This window comes from Ovis canadensis, chromosome 9, assembly GCF_042477335.2.
Source record: "Ovis canadensis isolate MfBH-ARS-UI-01 breed Bighorn chromosome 9, ARS-UI_OviCan_v2, whole genome shotgun sequence".
NCBI classification, from domain to species: Eukaryota; Metazoa; Chordata; class Mammalia; order Artiodactyla; family Bovidae; genus Ovis; species Ovis canadensis.
This window is the reverse complement of record NC_091253.1, coordinates 87,570,271-87,583,910: the sequence shown is the minus strand read 5'-3', so window position 1 is coordinate 87,583,910 and position 13,640 is coordinate 87,570,271. Positions and strand designations below refer to the sequence as shown.

The 13,640-nt window shown below is 37.1% G+C and overlaps 1 protein-coding gene across 4 annotated transcripts in view; it reads left to right on the top strand.

Moving 5' to 3' along the window:
* The window catches only part of VPS13B (vacuolar protein sorting 13 homolog B), a 787,290-nt gene that overhangs the window by 614,900 nt on the left and 158,750 nt on the right, over nt 1–13,640 (top strand). For all 4 annotated transcript variants that reach the window (XM_069600522.1, XM_069600521.1, XM_069600524.1 and 1 more), the window contains exons 37-39: nt 8,099–8,301; nt 10,641–10,848; nt 11,145–11,329. In XM_069600522.1, coding sequence (XP_069456623.1) covers nt 8,099–8,301; nt 10,641–10,848; nt 11,145–11,329 — 596 coding nt within the window. The remainder of the gene's footprint in view (nt 1–8,098; nt 8,302–10,640; nt 10,849–11,144; nt 11,330–13,640) is intronic.

The following is a 13,640-nucleotide window of genomic DNA, read 5'->3' as shown; positions in this document are numbered from 1 at the left end:
ACGAGGCCAGTGGAAGAGTCAGGCAGAGAAGCAGTCTATTGAATGTAAGGAGGCAGAGAGAAGAGGGGATATGTTTGGTCAAAAATGACCTGATCCCCAGTTGCAGAAAGCAAGACAGGATCCTGGGTTGTATCCTGGGACAAGAAAAGGACATGAAGGGAGAAACTGGTGAAATTTATATAAGGTTTATTAGTAGTGTTGTATCAATATTAATTTTCTGGCTTCTGAGAATAGTACTATAGTTTATATGAGTTGTTAACAGGGAAACTAAATGAAAGACATCAATTTTGTGGAAAGCTTGAAATTATTTCAAAATTAAATTTTACAAAATGACCTGATCAGTGATTGCATAAATAGCTTTAATAATATCCATGTTTTTTAAAATATTCATGCTTTTAAATTTTGTGATCATTCTAAATCTTATAATTTTGTAGCATATTTCTTAATTTTCTTTTCTCATTATTTTTGGGAATTTAGGGGAAAATTAAAAGTATAGAAAATGTAAAGATAACACATCAAATGCCTATATACTCTTGAGCTAGAACAGATGTAAGCATCTTATCATATTTGCTGTATGTGAACACACAGGTGCAGGGGAATGGTAAAACTTCAAAATTTATTCAACTTTTTCCAGTGTTTGAATGCTAAGAAGTTTGGTGGGTTTGTTTGTTTTTACTTGTAGTCATTTTGTCCCACCTTGCATTAGTCCATTAGGAAGAAGATTAACACATGCCTTTAACTCACTTTCTGTTGCCATTTATTCCAGATTTTGAATGGATAAGTATCCATCTTAAATGAACTCTGAGTATTCTCTGTGGCTTTGGGTTTATATGTGTGGTGATATATAAAATAAGATTCATTTCATCCCAAGGAAGATATTTAGTATGTTTCCTGATGGAAAAAAAAAAAAAACCAAAAAGGAAAGGATGATGTCCCATAGGCCAGCTTCTCACAGAGTAAAAGAAAGGGGAAAGGAGAATTAATAACCCTGTCTTGAGTCCCAGGGATTATTTTCATATTTTGTGGTAAAAGTGTGAACTTTGGTTTACCATTTATAAATGACTCTGTGAAATTTATCACCACTCTTTCTTATGAAGTGATCACCATAATCTCTTATTACTGGTCATTTACACTAAGATTAAAACCACTTGAACTAATATATTTTTCTCTTATTTTATTGTAGCTTTTTAAAAATGTAGCAGGAAATGTTCAGAAGGAAATAGAGGCTCTATTTTAAAGTTAAAAACCGGTACTTGTGGGTTAACCTTTCTGTGATCCCACAAGTAACTGGATCTCCTCATCGAGGAGCAAAGCCACAGCTTTGGTGTGTGTAGCAGGTGTAGTGGACAGGTAGGCACGTGGGGATAAGTTAAATTACTTGCTTAAGTCGCAAGAGTAAGCCACACCTAATTTGCTTGTAGGTGTAAGACATGAAAGAGAAGAAAGGAGACAGAAGGGACCCGGTAGGGCACATTTATGTCTACAGGTCGTGTGTTTGCATAATGGCTTTAGGGAATGCCTGTTCCTACATCCTCACTGTCAACATTAGTTTCTTAATTCTCAGTATCCTCTGTGAGTTCAAACTCATGATCAGTACTGGTAGACTTGAGAAATAGGCTGAAGGGGCTTCCCAGGTGGTGCTTCTGGAGAAGAACCTACCTGCCAATGCAGGAGAATTAAGAGATGCAGGTTCAATCCATAAGTCAGGAAGATCCCCTGGAGGAGGACATGGCAACCCACTCAAATATTCTTACCTGGAGAATCCCATGCACAGAGGAGCCTGGCGGGCTGCAGTCCATAGGGTAGCAAAGAGTCAGACATGACTGAAATGACTTAGTATGTATGTATGTACCGGACTGTAAAGGATTAGAAAAAGTAAGAATAGAGGGAGGGGTAGGCTATTGGGGAAATGAAGAGGAAAAGAAAATAACAGGGCCTTACAGAAAAGGTGTTCAATTACATATTTGATTTAGAGTGAAAGAACAGCAGATAAAATGAATAAAAAGCAAAAACAAAGATTTGTATGATAATAGAGTCAATATTGCTTAACAGAGTCAATATTATACATATTGTTGGTTGTCTTTTTTTTTCCCTCTCATGCTTAATGAGATCTCAGAACTTGAAGCTGACAAATTGAGGCTTGAGGCTAACAAATGGCAAAATCTTGTGATGTAGAAGAGAATGGCAAAGCATTCACTTTATCTTTGTGTATACTCCACCGTATGGTAGATAACCAGTAAATTTTGGTTCAATGACGAATACATGCCTGCATAAATATCAAGTTAGAAGTTTTCCAGGATATCCAAATTCTCTATAGACAAGTTAGAAGCATGGGAGTAGCACTTATTTAAGAAATGAGGCATAGTTATGAATAATGTCCTAAGAAATTATCCTTAAAGCCATGATAGTAAAGAAGTTCACTGAAATATCCTGCACAGCGTGGCTGCCAGCAGGCTTCATTTTCTTGACTTCAAAACCGGAAAGCCACGGTTTCTTTCCCCAAAGTATTACTGTGCCTCACTCTGTGTGTGTGCATGCGTGTGTGTGTGTGATTTGTGCCTCACTCTGTGTGTGTATGTGTGGTTTCTTGCCCCAAAGTATTACTGTGCCTCACTCTGTGTGTGTGCGCGCGCGTGTGTGGGTGTGTGATTTGTGCCTCACTCTGTGTGTGTGATTTGTGCCTCACTCTGTGTGTGTGTGTGTGTGTGATTTGTGCCTCACTCTGTGTGTGTGTGATTTGTGCCTCACTCTGTGTGTGTGTGCACACGCACGTGCATGTGCACCTCTAGTCCATCAGCTGGAGAGGGTTGCCATTTCCCCCTCCAAGGGATCTTCCCAACCCAGGGACTGAACCCACATCTCCCTTGTCTGCTATGTTGCGGGCAGATTCTTTTACCAGCTGAGCCTCACTGTTTTTCATTAAATCTCATGTTCATTCTTGAACCAGACCAAACTCCAGTGAGAATCAAAGCCGAAAATCTAGAAAGTTCAGCAGGTTCCTAGCCCTATGAGTCTACTTTGTAGAAAACTAGTTATCAAATTCTGCCATTACTAAAATATAGCTGTAGCTGGGTCAGCACCTGACTCAACTGCAAGGTCTCTTGAATTTCAGTCGTAGTGTGTCTCTTCTCGCCTTCCTCAGTGCGCTCCTGTGTCTGATCCCCCTTTCTTCCTGTTTCAGGCTCACAGATGTTTGCCTGACCATTCATTCACTGTATCTGGGCCATTTTCCCAAGATCTCAGTCCCTACCATTATCTTTACTCGCCCAGGAGTTCTAGGTGTCTTTTTCTCTCTACCTGAGCAAAAACGAACAGAATTTGTATGACAGTAGGAAGATGTTCATGTGTTGAGCAGTGTACACAGTAACACAAAGGCTGTCAACATTTCGATTTTTTAAATGTAAAAATGCAAGGCTAGAATTTTTTCTTACATCCCCTCCTCGCTCTAGTAATAAATACTTCTAGCTGTGTAATGTTAGGGAGTTAAGAAAAACCTTCCACCAACACGGCGTTCTTTGAGAAGAAGTAAGCACTTTCTGAGGAATACATAGTAAATTTTGTCATTCCAGTTCTACTCTTTTTTTAAGGCAAAACCACAGAAACTAATTTAGACAGTATAGGATCAGTATTTTGAGGTCATTGCTGCATATTAGAAATGACTAATAAGGTTCAAATTCTGTATGTATGTATGAAGTTACTTCTACAAAGAAAATTTTATGTGCTTACAAATATCTTTGTATAAATGAAAAGTGCTATAGAGAGAGTGAGAAAGGTAATGTTCATCTGTATCCTCCAGACAAAATGTTGTCAAGCCTGTTCTTAGTGAGACTTTCAGGAATAAATATCAGCCCTTTCTTTTGATAGTTTTTTTTTTTTTTTTTTTTGGTAGATGATTACCTTTGCTTTAATAAAGTTGTCCTTTATGTCTGTCTTAGTTCTTTTGCTTTAATTTTGACCATTCTCTCCAAGTGATGTTTTGGGGATGATTAGAAATGAGTACATCTGAAGGAATACTCTGTAGGTTTCTCACTATCATAAGAAGAGATTACAAATAAGAAAAGGGACTATCCATTTAAAGTGGATAACCAACAAGGATGTACTGAACAGCAGAGGACCTCTGCTCAATTTTATTTGGCAACCTGGATGTTTGAGGGAAAATGGATACACATGTATATGTATGACCGAGTCCTGTTGCTGTTCCTGTTGTTTGTAATTGACTACACACTAATACAAAATAAAGAGTTAAAAAAAGAGAGAATAGGCTAGAAACCAAATTCTTTGGTTTTGGATTAGAACTAGAGGTATCAGTATGAATTCATTTAATGTACTTACTGATACAGAAATGTTGATGTGTGTGTATACATGTGCAGTAAACACACATGTACTTCTTAGCCCACTCTGCTGAGAGGCTCTAGGAATAGTGATACCCTAGCATCAATGAGCATACCTACCACCCAGATTTTGGTTTCTAGCTACCATTCTTTAGCAAAAGAAATCAAAGCTCTGCAGAAATGACTAATGCTAGAGATGGGATGGGGAAAAAAATACTATTGAGCCTGAAACATCTTGTGGCCAGAAAATAAAGAAGTTACCAAAAAATGATAGGGATATATCACAATGACATGGGAGTCAACTTGAAGGGATTCCCAATGGCCAAAAATTTAAGCAACAAGGTAAAATAATGAAAGTATTAGATTAGTGCTCATAAAATTGATATCCATGAGTCCATACTGGTATAAATAAACAATTGAACTAATAAAGAGGGTAGAAGGGACAGTTCTTTTTACTGTAGAATGAAAGTGAAAGTGAAGTCGCTCAGTCGTGTCTGACTCTTTGCGACCCCATGGACAGTGTAGCCTACCTGGCTCCTCCGTCCATGGGATTTTCAGGCAAGAATACTGGAGTGGGTTGCTATTTATTTCTCCAGGAGATGTTCCCGACCCAGGGATTGAACCTGGGTCTCCCACATTGTAGGCAGACACTTTACCATCTGAGCCACCAGGGAATTAGCTAATAAATGTAGACGAATAAGAGAAATTGAAGATTAACATTACCAGACACCACAGTGATAACTGTTGCAAGCAAGAACCATTGATGAATGCTACTAACTTAGTGACTGAAAGTTTGATGTAAAAGAGGATACATGGATAATCCCCAGATACCTCTCCACAAGATAACTATTATTTACATATGGAAAAATGACAGTGGTGAAAGCTGATAGACATCACTTTACCTGTGTTATGAAGATTAATATTACCAGCAGTTAGTAAAACATCAGTATCACTCCACTATGATGCACTGAAGAAGATATCACTTCTCTGGTATTCTTACCAAAAATGCATAACCTCATTCTAATGAGAAAACACCAGATAAATCCAAGTTGAGAGATTCTGCAAGATGATGGCCTGGACTGTTTAAGAGAATCAAGGTCATGAAAGACAAAAAAAAAAAAAACTTAGAGGATCTGTCACTAATTAAAGAAAACTAAGGATTCTAGATTGGATCCTGGGTCAGAAGAAGGACTTCTTTAGTGAGGGAAATGGCAAAATTTAAATAAGATCTGTAGGTTACTTAGTAATGTTATGCCATTGTGAATTTCCTGATATCAGTATTTGTTTTATAGTTATGTAGCTGGGTGAAAGATATATGAGGACTCTGTATATTTTTGAAACTTTTTAGTAAAGTGAAACAAAGTGAAAGTGAAGTCGTGTCCGACTCTTTGCGACCCCATGGAGCCTACCAGGCTCCTCAGTCCATGGAAATTTTTCAGACAAGAGTATGGAAGTGGAGTACCATTTCCTTCTCCGGTGATCTTCCCGACCCAGGGATTGAACCCAGATCTCCCGCATTGCTGGCAGGTGCTTTACTGACTGAGCCACCAGGGAAGTCTACTTTTTAGTAGGTCTCACATTATTTCAAAACAAAAAGGGTTTTGTGTGTGGTTTTCTTTTTAAGAGGAAGTGACTTGGAAAGATGGTTTCTAAGGTCTCTTCCACCCAGCCTTTCTATTACATAATATAATTAATACAAAAGGAAGAATGGCAGAGAGGTAAGCACTTTTCTTTCTTGTCTGTCAATTAAATACATCGCGACAGCTGAAAATAAGATCAGATTGTAAACTGTCAATTTAGTACAGTGGTTTCTGTCCTGAATAACTATCATTGTGCCTAGTCCTGTACTGCATGAGATGGTCCTTGCCTCTGGGATGCTCAGAGTCTGCTGGTAAAGTAGATGTGGTCTTTCCTTTAAGTCTTAGATTACTAAGGTCTCTCTTCTTTGGTGTTTTAAAAGAATAGAGTTAGATAGAATGATATAGAAATTGATAAGTGTTAGAAATGTAGCTAAGAGTGAGCCCTCAAAATGGGCCCCAGATTTATCCAATCCAGGTGCCTGATGAGAATGATAAACACTAAATAAGATTTTAAAACCTAGAAGACCTTTAACACTTCCTGTGTGAAGGACTAATCGGGCATTCACATTAAGATTGTTGTTGTTAGTTGCTCAGCTGTGTCCGACTCTTTGTGACGACCCCCTGGACTGTAGTCTGCCAGGCTCCTCTGTCCATGGAATTCTCCACCAGATAATGGGGTATTTCATTGTAGGGTAGTATGAAGATGCATGTATTCATATTTGAGAATAATGGGTATTGTAATTCTGACATTTCTTTAATGCTCATTTGCTAGATGATTGTACTTAATTAAGCCCTACCTTTATAATCCCATTATGACAAATTTCTGAATAAGGAATTGATATGTTTCATTTAGCAAGTACTTACTGTTGAGAATTAAACATTTTAGGAAATATAATGCAGGTAAGTCAGAAGTCATTCTATCTCTCCGTTAATAAAGATGATTGTTGATTCTTGTGTGTTTGAGGGCTTGTTCTGAATTTTTTAATTTACTGTTATATTTTTTTTAAGCGAAGTGTAGAAAATTATGTAAGTGAAACGGAAGTCTTATTGCCACAATACATTTGATGAACAAGTTTAAGAAGTTGATTTCCACCGTCACGATTTTTAACAAAAGTCTTTAACCCTAGCATTCTTGTGAATGTGATTGTCTTCCATGGAAGGTTAGAAGTTGCATGGTGTGTCTTATTTCTAAAGTAGGAACATACAACATACATGCAGTTTTCAAGTCTCCACAGAATTTAAAAAGCCAACGTGGTTATTGTACTTTGAAACATGTATACTGTGGGTCTAAGGTGTTTTTTAATCTTTCATCTCTTTTAAGGATCAAATATCATTAGAAAAATAAGCCATGGACATTACAAATGTGGTCTGGTGAAATTCAATATTCACAATGACAATTCAGAATATGAACTCCTTAGGGGAAAGTTAACCCACCACTCTGACTTTTCATCCGAATATCTTAAAGTGTGCCATTGGTTTTATGAAAAGGTTTTGATCTACACTTCTAGTTTAAGTTCAAAAGAAAAGCTCCATTTTAAAGTGTATTCCTTTTCTGGATATATTTACTTTGAACTATAGCATATAGTTTTTCCCATAAATCTAACCTGCCACTATCTGTTTTTAAAACTTTGTAAACTTCAAGTGGTTATGATGTGTGAAGTTTGGATTAAACTAAATTTTTTAGAAAACACATGTTATATATTTTGATTGTTTTGAATTTTAACATGAGCCAGTCAAAAACTTGAGTGTCTAGCAAAGTAATATACTGTACTCTGTTACTCTAAGAAATCACAGAAAATTGCCCTCTCCCATCATGTTAACAATAGACAAATGAAGCAGCTGTTCTCATTCTTAATGTAGTTGTTTGAAAAACTTGCACAGTTTAATGAAAATGTCTCTACTCATAAAACTTAAAATGCTCACACATGGAAAAAGTCATAATGTTTTGGCAAATATTGCTTTGTTAGGAATGTGAATAAGGTATACCTGCTTCATAGCTAGAATTCTAAATAAATGGCATGAAACTGTGGGGAAAAGCCAACTGAAAAGAAAACTGACAAAGGATGAATTGACACTCTTAAAAAATACAGATAATTCTTGCCCAATCGTACACTCTTTTTCTTGACAAGGAAGACTTATATTATCTACCTCTCTCCATCTCTTCTTTTTTTTCTTTTAACCCCCTAGGTGTGATTCTTGGGTCATCTTTTCTACTCAGCGTAAATGATTTTCTCCTTAAAACGTGTCTCAAAGAAAGAAGTCGGATTCTAATAGGACCGTGTTGTGCTACTGCCAATTTGGAAGCTAAATGGTGTAAACACAGTGGCGATCCAGGCCCAGAACAGTCCATACCAAAAATATCCATTGATTTAAGAGGAGGTCTGCTACAGGTCTGTGGGGATTGGCCCTATTTTTCCCACAAGTTTTAAACTAGCCTTTGTTCATTTTTTTGAACTGTTTCATTAAATTTTAAACTTAGTGTGGTAAGAAAGGGTATTGTTGGATTGGTGTTTTGCTAAACTTGTTTAACAGCTTTATTGAGACATAATTTACAAACCATACAATTCACCTAATTAGAGTATACAATTCAGTGATTTTGTTAATGTATTCACAGAGTCATGTGGTCATCACAACAATCCATTTTAAAATATTCTCACACACCTACCTCCAAAACCCTTCAACCATTCACACTCCCCATCATCCTCTGATCCCCTCCCCAGAACTAGACCACTACTTTCTATCTCTGACTCTTCTGAACATTTCATATAAATGGAATTATATGAAATGCGGTCTTTTGTGAAGAGCTGCTTTCACTTAGCATAATGTTTTCAAGGTTCATTCATGTTTCTGCAGGTACCAGTACTTTATTCCTTTTTACAACCAAATAATACTCCACTGTATTGATGTACATCATTTTATTTATCCATTCAGCAGTTGATGGATGTTTAGATTCCATCCACTTTTGGCTATTATGAATAATGCTGCTATGAATATTTGTACATAAGTATTGTGAGGACATGTTTGGAATTGCTGAATCAGTAAACTTTTTCCTAATGCGTAGACTTTTCTACTCTAAAGTAGTCAGTCTGTCTCAGGCAGTATCATCAGTAATACATGAGCCATTTCCTAATAACATATTGTTTAGCTGTTATGCTGTCTGATGACTAACATGACATACAACTTCACACTGCAATGTTTTATGCATTTGATTTGCAGCCAAGTGTGGAATGTGTGAGGTTATCCAATTCATTTCTTGATAATTTTCTATTTGGATAGAATTTGAAGGTTTTTTTCATATGATTTGATGTCCCCCAAATGTGACACAAATCTAAAAAGCTTGAGAAATTCAGAGTTATAGAAAGTGGAAATGACTAATTTGTTAATAGTTGAGGCATATTAAATATGAATTTCTTATTTTCATCTAAAAGCTGTCTTGCCTCCACTGTTTCACCAGTTTTCTTACTGACACAGAGCTCGATGTGGGCAGAACCCATTAACTTACTGCTTTATATTGGTCTGGGAATTTTTAGTATCTGTTATAAATCTTCATATATTTACTAAGCTTGTGATTATGTGTTGTTTTGTCAAGAATATTAATTGCATTACCATTTTTCCAAGGAAGCAAAGTAACTCCACATTAAAAGAAGAGTAAAAGCAAAACAAAGTATATAATCTCTGCATTATAAAGCCTCTTGATATTTTAAAAGCTGGAGCATGGTATTTTACTCGCCAACTTGACTTTTCACCCATCAATGTTTTTTTGGGATTCAATACAAATAAGATTGATGAGGAAAAAATAGACTTAGTATCATATCTCTTACCTTCATTTCTGAGATGCCTTAATTCCAGAGGTAGGACTTAAACTTAGGGTTTAAAACTTGCCCACGAAGCATAGGCTTATTCTTTTCTACCTTTGTATGTTCTTTTCTTCTTTTCTGTATTACCTGATTCTATTGGAAATTACGGTTGTAATGCTTTCACCCAAAATATTCGGAGAAGTTCAACTTTATTAAATGCTTGAGTCCTCTGACATTAATCACTATTCCCCACTGGTCATCCTGTTATAGACTAAGTCTTCACCTGCAGAAAAAGGGAAGGTGATCCTCTCTGGTAGATGAAGTAGCAAGAGTTTGTTCTGAAACTCTACTGTAGCTCCTGTGCAGTTGGTTCTCAAGGGCTGAGCTGATTGGTACTTTCTCACTAAACACTGAAGTTGGGAGCCTTTTAAGTTCAAGCTTATTGAGCATCTTCCTTCTCTTTTTCTCTGAAGAGTGAAAAGTACAAAGAAAGGAACCCTAATAGCAGGATGTGTTCATGTAATCTCATGACAAAATAAAAGCTATTCTACAAACCTATTATTATTAACATTTTGACCTGAAAGGATCTTCATTGCTTCTCTCATACTGTATTCAATGTTCTTTTCCCACTTAGCTAAGTTAATTCATAAATATTACCTCTGATCTACATAATTTTATCAATTCAGCATTTAAAATTGATTGCTACCCACACATTACAGGATTTGCTTGATTTTCTTGTTTCTATGTATTTGCCCAAGAATAGAATTTCATCCCAAAGGTCAGTTGCTTCTTAAAAATTACAGGTTGGTTATTATCAGTAATTAAAATAAATGTAATTATAGTCTTGAACTAGTTCAAATATAATTGTACCTAATTATCCTCATGAGATATCTGTATTTAAAGCCAGTAAAATTTTTCATATGATTTTAAAGGTTTTCTGGGGTCAAGAACATTTGAATTGCTTAGTTCTTCTACACGAACTACTCAGTGGATACCTTAACGAGGAGGGAAATTTTGAAGCACAAGTTTCTGAAGCAGTTCCACAAATGCCATCTCCTTTGGAAAAAAATCAGATATTTAAAAGTGAACAAAGTTCAGATGACCTACGGACAGGTCTATTTCAATATATACGGGATGCTGGTAAGTAGCGATAGCCTCACTATGATTGTGTGTTTACATCCATATTAAGTAAATGATAACAGTTCAACATCACTTGAAAACTAAGTGCATAGAATACCTGTCGTACCAAAACAGTACTTTGCCTTTCAGTCTCTCTTAAGGGAAGATTCTTGATTTGTTCCTCTCTTAAACCATTTAAACATGATCAGACAGCTTCTTTATATTCTTTTCTTTTATATTCATAATTTGTTCTTGCTTTAATAAACCAAAATGTCCCACTTCAGAAGCATACAGTTAATTATACTTTCATTTAACAGAACCTTTGAAAATGCCTGGTGTCTATGAAGTCTTGTTTTACAATGAAACTGAAGATAGCCCAGGGATGATGCTATGGAGATACCCAGAACCTAGAGTGCTCACCCTTGTACGCATAACTCCCGTGCCCTTCAACACCACTGAAGATCCAGACATTAGCACAGCAGACCTTGGTGACATGCTGCAGGTTTGGAATGACTCTTCATTTAAAAAAAAAACACTGTGGGAAGGCGCTGATTAGATAATTGGAAAAATATTGGGAGCATACCTATCTTTTCCGCCAGTTGTCTCAGAGAGAAATGTACATGTATGTGCACACAAAAACATACATATGTACACATACATACACACAGGACAGACTATAAATTTTATAGGAGGGGGATGAAGTCATTCAGATTCATGGTACCCAGCAGTTTTGAGAGCTCTTGGCTCCCCTCTTTGACCTGTAGCCTACGTGGCCTCCAGCTGTAAGGGGGCAAGCAGTGCCACTGAGTTCACCAGTTTCTTTGTCTTTTATTTTAAGGTTTATTCATTTTCGGCTGGGGTGGATCTTCACTGTGGCCTGGGCTTTTCTCTTGTTGCGGTGCCTGGGGGCTGCTCTTCATTGCAGTGTGCGGGCGTCTCATTGCGGTGGCTCTTCCTGTTGCAGAGCACGGGTAGAGCCCAGGGGCTAAGTAGTTGTGGTTCCCAGGCTCTAGAGCACTGACTCAGTAGTCGTGGCACTCAGGTTTAGTTGCCCCATGGCATGTGGGATTTTCCCAGACCAGGGATCAAAGCCGTGTCCCCTGCACTGGAAGTCAGATTCCTCACCACTGATCCACCAAGGAAGCCCCCGCCACACATCTTCCGAATAACCTGCCATGTGCTCACACCCTTCAGCATGTTTAGAGCTGTTCTATGAAATAAGATATGCCCCCATAAGGCCAGAAAGGGTGACTTAATTTTCATTTCATTTCCAAAGTTGAAAATGGTCCTGGACCGGTGGTAGGCTTATAGGAAAGCCAAATAATGAGTGATTATATTCCCTATGATTTTATGCAAAGTTGGTTGTCCATCATTTCCTCGACTGCAGATATCACTGTACTATTATTCTACTTATTAATTCTACAGATCTGAATTTCTCCTAAAATTTGTTTTTCTCCTAGTTTTCCACCTATTGCTCAATCACACAGTCATTCACTTGAAGACATTCCTGATTGCTCTTTTTCTCTAACTTCCCACATCTAATTTATCAACATGTCCTGTCAGCGCTACATCCAAACATGTCCCTATTCCATCTACTTCTCTGTGTTTCTACTGGTACAATTTGAGTCCAAGCCACTGTCTTCTATTCCCTACTACAGTAGCTTCCTAATTGGTCTCTGTGAATCCATCCTTCACTCCCTGAAATGCACTTTGCAAATAGCAACCAGAGTGATCTTTTAAAAATGTAGATGAGATTACCTCACTCCCCTAACGTGAAACCTTCCTCTGATACTGAGAACAGAATTCAGTATCTTACTCTGGCCCACAAGGACCTATGGTCTCTGCACTGCCCACCTCTCTGGTATGTCTTGATCACTTATCTCCAGCCCGTCATAAATAAATATAAACCAGTTTGGTTTTTTTTTAATGACTGATTTATATTTAAGTCAGAATAATAATACAAATCAGAGGAGTCCACACTACCTATAAACATAGGTATTATTATAGGCTTATTTAATTCTTATTTTGATTCTTGATTGTAATATAGTCAGATGTTCACCTTCTGAATTGATAACAATGAAATGTGTCATTTTGTCAAATAAACCAGAGTGTGCAGAACTATCCAATTTGCCACAATGTCAACTGTCTCTACTTTCATTTTTTTTCCCTTGTGACGAAGACTTCTAAGATCTATCCTCGTAGCAACTCTACTTTGATTTTTAAATGTTCACATTTGCTTCCCTGTCTGTCAAAGTCATATTCATGATTATCTTCTCTACCAGTATTCTTGGATTATTTTTGCTGAACAAAGTGGCATTGTCTTTGAATCCTACTGTCTTGTTAGACTAGTCTAAATGCAGAACATCTGTAGTATTTTCAGTCACAATGAAAATACTCATATATCAACGTTTCAGCATCATGTAAAGGGCTTTTTTTGTAACTGATTTTAGGGTTCAGATTTATAGTTAAAAATTATCCTAAGCCTGATAAGCATTGGTAGCAGTATTACGCCAGTAGTATTAAACAGAGCATTTAAGTTAGAAAGTACATTCACTAATGACATGTTCTTCATCTTCTCACTGCCACTGGAGAGGCAGGAGAGCAGAGTGGTTATGGAAATGAACTCTAGCCAGAATGCCTGGGCTGAGATTCTGGCTTTGCCATTCGCAAGCTGTGTCGCCTTAGACAAGTAAAGTAATCTCTCGACCTCAGGTTTTCTGTTTTGCTTTTCTTTCATCAATAAAATGAGGCTATTAATAATGTAATGCCTATAGGAATGAATATTTATAAGACACATAGAACAATGCCTGGCA